The 8,412-nt window shown below is 34.4% G+C and overlaps 1 protein-coding gene across 7 annotated transcripts in view; it reads right to left on the bottom strand.

Annotated features, from left to right (window-relative positions):
* The window catches only part of LOC123543854 (solute carrier organic anion transporter family member 5A1-like), a 44,642-nt gene that overhangs the window by 12,607 nt on the left and 23,623 nt on the right, over positions 1-8,412 (bottom strand). For all 7 annotated transcript variants that reach the window (XM_053526420.1, XM_053526422.1, XM_053526423.1 and 4 more), the window contains 5 exons: positions 7,999-8,191; positions 5,313-5,497; positions 3,575-3,639; positions 2,001-2,129; positions 944-1,053 (listed from right to left, as the gene is read on the bottom strand). In XM_053526420.1, the coding sequence (XP_053382395.1) occupies positions 944-1,053; positions 2,001-2,129; positions 3,575-3,639; positions 5,313-5,497; positions 7,999-8,191 (682 nt within the window). The remainder of the gene's footprint in view (positions 1-943; positions 1,054-2,000; positions 2,130-3,574; positions 3,640-5,312; positions 5,498-7,998; positions 8,192-8,412) is intronic.

Below are 8,412 nucleotides of genomic sequence, written 5' to 3'. Positions count from 1 at the left end.
CAAATTTGGTAGAGGTCCACTAGGCAATGCTTCACACCAAATATCTAAGCTCTAGGGCTTCTGGTTTTTGAGAAGAAGATTTTTAAAGTTTTTCCTTTCGGTTGCCATGGCAACCAGAGTTCTGCATGGAATTCAATTCTTTGAACAATATTTAGAGAAGACCATCCAAGGAACATCCCTGTGAACTTTCATCAAAATTGGCCTGTTTGTTTAGGAGGAGATGTTGTTTAAAGGAAAGTGTGGACGGACGGACGGACGGACGCCGGATGGTGAGCGATCACAATAGCTCACCCTGAGCACTTTGTGCTCTCGTGAGCTAAAAATCATATGCTAAAAAGGTTTAACCAAAGGCTACTTTTCATGTCTTTTTCTGGGTTAAAATTTGCATAGGCATTGTTCATAAGGTAACTTTCTGGCTTTTCATACTGAAGGAAGATGCTAGAATACAAGCAGGCACTCAAAGACATTTTACAAGCTGGCTTGATAGCTTCCTGACATAAAAGAATCTAACTAAAAAATTTGATTTTGTTTGGGGTTAAATTATAATCATTTTTCAACAGTATTTTAGTTAATATGTAACAACTGCCAACTTTCCCACATGAATCACAGGAGGAGCAAAAATAATTTGAGACACAATGTCTTGCATCAATTCACCACAGAGAACATACGTCTTGCCCGGGAATCAAACTCATGACATCGCGATACATAAATCTGCACTCTCCCAGTTGAGCTAAGCAGGTGGGCTCCGACTAAAAAAGATTGATTACAAAATTGCCTTTCTGGACTTGAACTTAAGCCAAGTATTTTAAAGTCAGCACTGGTAACCACTCAGCCATAAAGGCCCCCACTTAACCATATGAATTTTAACCAATCAGAGAACCTAATTTTACAAACTTTAATGCCAACAAGTCGCAGTAAAATTAACGATAAATATACTACTTACACTTAGACCTTTGTTATGTTTGTCTTTTTCTCTTCTATTCTTGCGACGAATCAAAATCCATACAATACTAAATAAGGCGCCTCCAACCAACTTCAGCACTGCAGATGTACCTGAAAAAACACCATTATACATGTACTATAAATAAAACAGACTAAAATCACTTTCATTTTTCAAACATGAACTTCAAAACATAAAGCAATCAAAAGATGGTGACCAAAAAAGGTAGGAGGTTAAGCGATTCAAATGGAGTTGCCTCGAGATAGTGGACACATAATAACTGCCTGCATTTTCCCCTTCATTAAGATGTTCTCTATAATTCAAACATTCTCTGGCAATTATGAAAAAACAATTTTCTGTTATGGCAGAAGTATACCAAAATAAAATATGAAAATACATAATCACACGGAAACCAGCAATTATTACAGGTCCATTACCTAAATACGAGATCACATAGTCCAAATAACATATGACAAAACCAGCGTAATTTTGATTACTGCATATGTCACTAACTTTTAATATGATATTTAACTGCTTTATACTCGTACGAGTTTGCGCCTTGCGGCTACCCGTATCACTGGCGAGACAGAAGATATATTTTATACATGGTGGCCTTTTTAATTATTAATTCATACTGTTCAGCAGACTCAATAGAGGTAAAGATTTCGGGATTTCCAGTTTAGACTGGTTCCTGTTGATAAAGGGAACTCATTTCACGACAAGACTTTCTGGGTATTCCATGAGGGTTTTCTAGATATTCTGCTAAAGGGCCTTCTATGGATTATGCTGGTGGTGTTTCTAGGGAATCTGCTGGAGGGATTTCTAGGAATTCCACAGGAGGGGTTTCTAGGAATTCTGGTGTAGGGGTTTCAAGAAATTCCGCTGCAGGACTGTAGGAGCTTCCAGGGATTCTTATGAAGGGATTTCTAGAGATTTAAATGGAGTTATTTCTAAGGATTCTACACGAAGGATTTCTAGGGATTCCAGTGGATGGTTTACTAGAAATATGGGATTTAGAGATGCACCACTGCACATGTCTAGAATGTTGAATCATACATACCTACATATCTGTGTCTGAACATTTCAATGTTATATAACAAACAGGAGCCATTTCCACCACATTTCTCTCTCCATAATAAACATGCTGTATCAATGATATGTCCGAACACCATTGGGGCAGGAATATAAGCTGAAAAAACAACAGCAGTGAGGTATTATGTGCAATGTCGATTTCAGTTTCTTTATATTAGCTACACCAGTATCATTTATAAAACGTACCTATAAATGTATGAAATCTCTATCTCTCCATTTCAGTTATTCTTTCAGACAAAAAATATTTTAGATAACATTTTTAAGTCTATCTGTGTGGTTTACTGGTAAAGGATTTTCTCATTTGTTCAGAATGTTGCAAACAATTTATGAAAGATGTTACCAAATGTAATAGACATCAATGTACTTATTGTAGGTAGTAATTTTTCTAATACCATTACAAGATTATCTTTTGATGTAAATTTTGACAGTAAGTGTGCTTTTAAAAAAGTCATTTACCTTATTAATTGTAAAAAAATGCAATATTCATTATGCCTGCAAACAAATAAAAACATCTCAAAATAGATGAAAAGTCAAAATATTGATATTTAGAAATTTTATGGATCTCTCATATTCTTCAAATGCTGCTTCACATTATAATGAACACAAGAGCTGTCCGTAAGACAGCATGCTCTACTTTTCTCAGTGCTTGACTCTGAATTAGAGCTTTGCCAATAAAAACTTTAACCAAAAAATGGGCATAGTACTGTCAAAATTCAAATCAGAGTTATGGGGATTGTTTCTCCTGAAGTAGACTTTGATAGTAAATAACCGTTTTAAGTTTCAAGTCAAAAACTTTGATAGTAACAGACATATTTGACTTTATCAAAAACTTTAACCTTTGGCGATGGCAGCGCCAACGCTTGGGCTAGTGCAATAGCTGTACTTTTTCTTCAAAAGTTGAGCTAAAAATTACTTTCACCAAAAAGTCTTAATATCACAAACTTTAGCAACACTTACCAAAAATAATATATATATATACATGTATTATAGTTAAACTCTGTATCTCAAACTTAATTATCTCAAAACTCCAGAAGACATTTTCAAGTCCCGTCCCAAAAATACATGCACAAAATATCATTTTAAGTCTTGTTTCAGATATCTTAAAAGTAAAACACTCGATCCCTTGGAATTCTATATCCTGAGTTTCAACTATATAATATTTTTTCTATATCTTTATAGGAATATGTGTATCTATTTGATCCGATGATAATTTATAGTATGCTGCATATTTGCTGCTATACATATTTATTTACTTAATTATAGGTATCAGTTATTTACATGTACATGTATTTTTTCATTATAAAATGTGACAAGTAAGACATGTGACGTCCGTCACATTTTTACTGTCGTCTTGTTTCCCGCTATTTTAGCATAACGTAACGTACTATGTATGATGTTATATCTGTTGTTTATTATTATTATTCCTTGAAGAAGGCATGTAGCTGAAATGTTGGAACTATAGTAAATTTTGAAATTGACAGCATGTTTGGTCTTATCTACTTCATTATAACTGTATAATATAAAATATTACAATAAACTTACCAAAAAGTCTTAATATCACAAACTGCATACCCAGGGCAAAACATCTCTCCACCTCTCTAACTGACCTGCAATTGTAAATAAAATTTACGCTACAGTCTCGGGGGAAAATAACAGTATGTTAGCTGTTGCATGTAGACATGATAGTGTACCACTATGTTCCAAAATGAACACCAGTCAGAGATAATTGACCCAGAAGTGGAATGCCCTTGCCTATGGGTAAGGGTTTAGTGTTAGGGCCCTGGCCCCAATTTCGCGAAAAAACAAAATAACATAGTTGTCTGTTTTTTTGTTGTTTTTTTCTTTATCATGCTATTGCTTAAGTTATTGTTATTTAATACTGACTTTTTCTATAACAGCGTCTTTATAGCTAAATTATACTATGGTAAGTAGTATTTGTCTGCAGTACTTATTTCAGATACAAAACTATGATATTTCCATTTAAGCATGGTATAACAAACTTAAATATTTGCTTAAGTATATTTCTTATTTCTATACTTCATTTTCGGTTAAATTCAGAATTGTTGTGTTCTGATCTATGAAATGGTCATATACGGTTCTGATACAGATGAAAAAAGACAACATTAAAGACAGTCACATAAATGGCAAAAACAAGCATCTGAAATAACAGGCTTAGCTAAGCAATTACTGTTTTTTTTTGTGAAATTAGGGCCTGGTGTGTGACTCTTAACCATTGAGATAAAGACATGACCTTAATATGTATGCCACATTTTCTTATCATGTCTCCACACTTGAGTAAAGTTTCATTCAAATCAACTGAATTCTTTGAGAGTTATAGTTGAGACACTATGGACGGAAGAATAAATGTATGGTGAACAATACAATTTCTATATGCCTCACTTTTGGGAATATAAAATAACCTGGAATCTGAAGAAGGTAAATATTGGTCAGGTATGTCCAACTGATTCATCTATAAAAAAATGGCTAAAACTTGAAGAGCTAAATAATATAAAAGCTCCAAAAATTAATTTGTGCTCTACGGCATCTGCTACACATGTTGGTGGGTCTAAAAACAAGTCTATTAAATAGATAGTAATTTTTCATATAGACAGACATGTTCAAGCCACACAAATACCATATTGTATCTTGTTCTTTATTTATATACAGTTACAATAGTTTCGCGCTGAGCCCACGAAATACCATCATGGTTTTTAACCTTTAGCCTGCTGGCGGCAAGTAAAGAGGGTTACATGTGTACCAGCTGCAGAAATCAACTCACCTGAGGGTTACCATTAATATAGGCATTTGTGTACCAGTTGCATAAATCAACTCACCAGAGGGTTACCATTAATATAGGCATTTGTGTACCAGTTGCATAAATCAACTCACCAGAGGGTTACCATTAATATAGGCATTTGTGTACCAGTTGCATAAATCAACTCACCTGAGGGTTACCATTAATATAGGCATTTGTGTACCAGCAGCATAAATCAACTCACCTGAGGGTTACCATTAATATAGGCATTTGTGTACCAGTTGCATAAGTCAACTCACCTGATGGTTACCATTAATATAGGCATTTGTGTACCAGTTGCATACCGGTAAGTCAACTCACCTGATGGTTACCATTAATATAGGCATGTGTGTACCAGTTGCATAAGTCAACTCACCTGATGGTTACCATTAATATAGGCATTTGTGTACCAGTTGCATAAGTCAACTCACCTGATAGTTACCATTAATATAGGCATTTGTGTACCAGTTGCATAAGTCAACTCACCTGAGGGTTACCATTAATATAGGCATTTGTGTACCAGCCACACAAAATGTCATGAACACAAGTAGGATGAGGAATGGTAGAAGGTTTTTACAAGTGGATTTGCATGGACCACTGGTTGCCATTGGAGACATGATCACTTCTGATGCTAGATGATCACCAAGGATACAGGAACAACCGGTGAAGTTCTGAAATACAAATAATTCCCATTCAATTTAAACTGAAATTCTGCAAACTATTTTTCTCAGATAAATCAGTTATTACTCTTTCAGACCTATGAAACTTCTGACATGACCCAGAATTCAATATTCTATATTTTCTTACTTATATCTAGCTTCGCTTGAATTCTGAAATTTTACAATGTGGATGATAATTCAATTTACATTTAAGACAGCATTCTATGTAATTTTATTGTTATCCAAATAAAGATCTGCTGTTGTATACCGCTATATTACAGTTAGAACCGAAATAACGTAAGAATTTATGTCGAATGATAAAAGTGTGTTGAAGAAGCATTTTCAGCCGCAAGGCGTTCTGCAAGTGACATGCCTTAATTTGTTCGTATTGCTTGTACAAAATTCAATTCCGTTTCATGCTTTTAAATGAATTTAAAGTTGTTTTAAGGTAGTTCTGCACATCTCAAACACAGAAATGATTGCATAACACATCATTTATCCATGAAACATAGAATAAAGCTTAGATCCAGTGTATTTAAAAGTAAATCAAACTACATATTAATGGTAACAGTTGTATTTGAGCCGTGCCATGAGAAAACCAACATAGTGGGTTTGCGACCAGCATGAATCCAGACCAGGTCAGAATCCATGCTGTTCGCTAATGGTTTCTCTTATTACAATTGGCTTTAAAAGCGAACAGCATGGATCCTGACCAGACTGCGCGGATGCACACGCTGGTCTGGATCCATGCTGGTTGCAAAGCCACTATGTTGGTTTTCTCATGGCGCGGCTCATTTGTTTTATTGATAACACTAGCAAGGTCTCTATCTTTCTTTAGATTAAACAAAGGATCAAAACTTAAGACACATGGAAGAAGTCTAAACTGGGTCATAAGATCAACTTGAAATTACAGGAACTCTACATTTATGGGCAAATATCTCAAAAATTAGCACATGGGCTTCCACATTTTATCTAACCAAAACAAAGATAATAAAATATTATGTCAATTTACAACTTTGAGAAGTTTTTTAAAATCTAGTATGTACAAAATTTTCAGTACCAAAACTGTGATTTTCTCATTTCACTTCTTGTACAAAAATCTAATTGGGGTAAAAAAAATTTAGTTGGGGTAAATACCTAGTTTTCATACCCGTCTAGCAAAAAAATCAAACACACTACCTATCTTTGGCCAAATATTCTTAGTATATCTTTATGTTTTGAAAACTTATACTTCCATCAAATTCTTCATTGAAGAAAAAAATTTGATATGAACATGCAGAACCACCTTAAATATTTTTCAATAAGTGATGAAAAAACCTGGCTCAAAACTTCAGTGCAGAGGCTTTTAAAACTGTCAAGAATTTTAAATTGCATGGCTGCAAAATTACCAAATTGTAGAGACATCAATACTTTAAGGCTTTTTTAATAAGGCCATTTAGGCTAATTAAACAATTACGTTAAGATAATTTTGTGCAGTGAATTTCTTCTTTAATTTCAATAATGAACAAATATCGATCGTTTTCGTTAGTGTTCATTCTTTCTTGTATGAAGCAAATTTTAAAGTTTGAAATTGTGAAGAAATACCATGGAACTATCCAATTTCTAGGTCAAAATGTTTTGTGATTAATGACTGAAATGGCTAAATTTTGGGACACATTCAAAGATTCTGAAGTTTAGAAATAGAAATAACGGGAATTTCACAATTTTGTTGGGATTTAATTATGTACATTGATAAAAGCAAATATTCCATAAACAAGAGCTGTCAGCAGACAGTGCGCTGGACTATTCTCAGTGCTTGATAGTATAATATAAGCAATGAGTAAAACTTTAACATTACAATAAGCATATTTTAAGTCAAAAAGGGGCCATAATTCAGCCAAAATGATTGATAGAGTTGCCTCCTCCTTTTTACAGACTGGGGTCATGATGGTAAACAAGTATGCAAAATATGAAAGCAATATCTCAATGGACTTTGAAAATATTTGGGGTGGTGCACAATCTTTAACATTTGTGTGACGCTCACGCTAATGCTAACGCTCACGCCGACGCCAGGGGGAGTGAATAGTTCCCCTATTCTTCGAATAGTCAAGCTAAAAATAGTCCCACACAAAAAATAATGATTTCATTGAATGATTATGAAACAGCAAAGGAGTAGCAAGTATTTTAGGCAAAACATATTTCATTTTTAAAGAAACATTGTAAGAACAAATTGTAAGAGCCTCTGTGGTCAAGTGGTTAAGGGCGCTGACTTCGAATCACTTGCCCCTCACTAATGTGGGTTCGAGCCTCACTTGGGTTATATGGGAGCCACCAAGCTGGCTTCCGAAAGGTCAGTGGTAGTACCCTGGTGCCTGCCATGATGATGGTAAAATAATGCATGGAGGGCAACGGGCACCTCATTAAGTATTCATTCACCATCAAAAGTTGGAAAGTCATCATAAAATTATGACATATAATTGTGTTGGTGTGATGTTAAACCCAACAACAACAACAAAATACGTTTATCATTTTACCATAATTTTTTCATCAGGAGCAACTTCATTGGTGTTAAACTGTGTGCATCCAGCATGACATGGTGAGAAGTAGGTCAATCCATTTATACCACAGATAGGTTCAAGGTCATTGTTTGAACAATCGCAATACATGTTACATGTGGACGTCAAATTTGCTTCAAATTCATAATCTTCCACTAAATTGCAACCAGAACTGCAAAAATAGAAAAAAAATATTTTTATATCAAAATCCATTTTCTTAATACACTAAACATATGCAATAGCAACAGCTTACCTGTTTGTCAATAAATATCAAGCAATTTCTTTTTATAAAATTAGAAAAGATTGTCAAACTGTTACAATATACACCAATTACAGCAAGTTACTTTTGACTTTTAAAATACTCTAAGTCTGGTGGACACTGGATAAGAAAAC

This window comes from Mercenaria mercenaria, chromosome 16 (assembly GCF_021730395.1).
Source record: "Mercenaria mercenaria strain notata chromosome 16, MADL_Memer_1, whole genome shotgun sequence".
NCBI lineage: Eukaryota > Metazoa > Mollusca > Bivalvia > Venerida > Veneridae > Mercenaria > Mercenaria mercenaria.
Note: the sequence above shows the minus strand (reverse complement) of the source record. Positions and strands in the feature narration are given on the sequence as shown.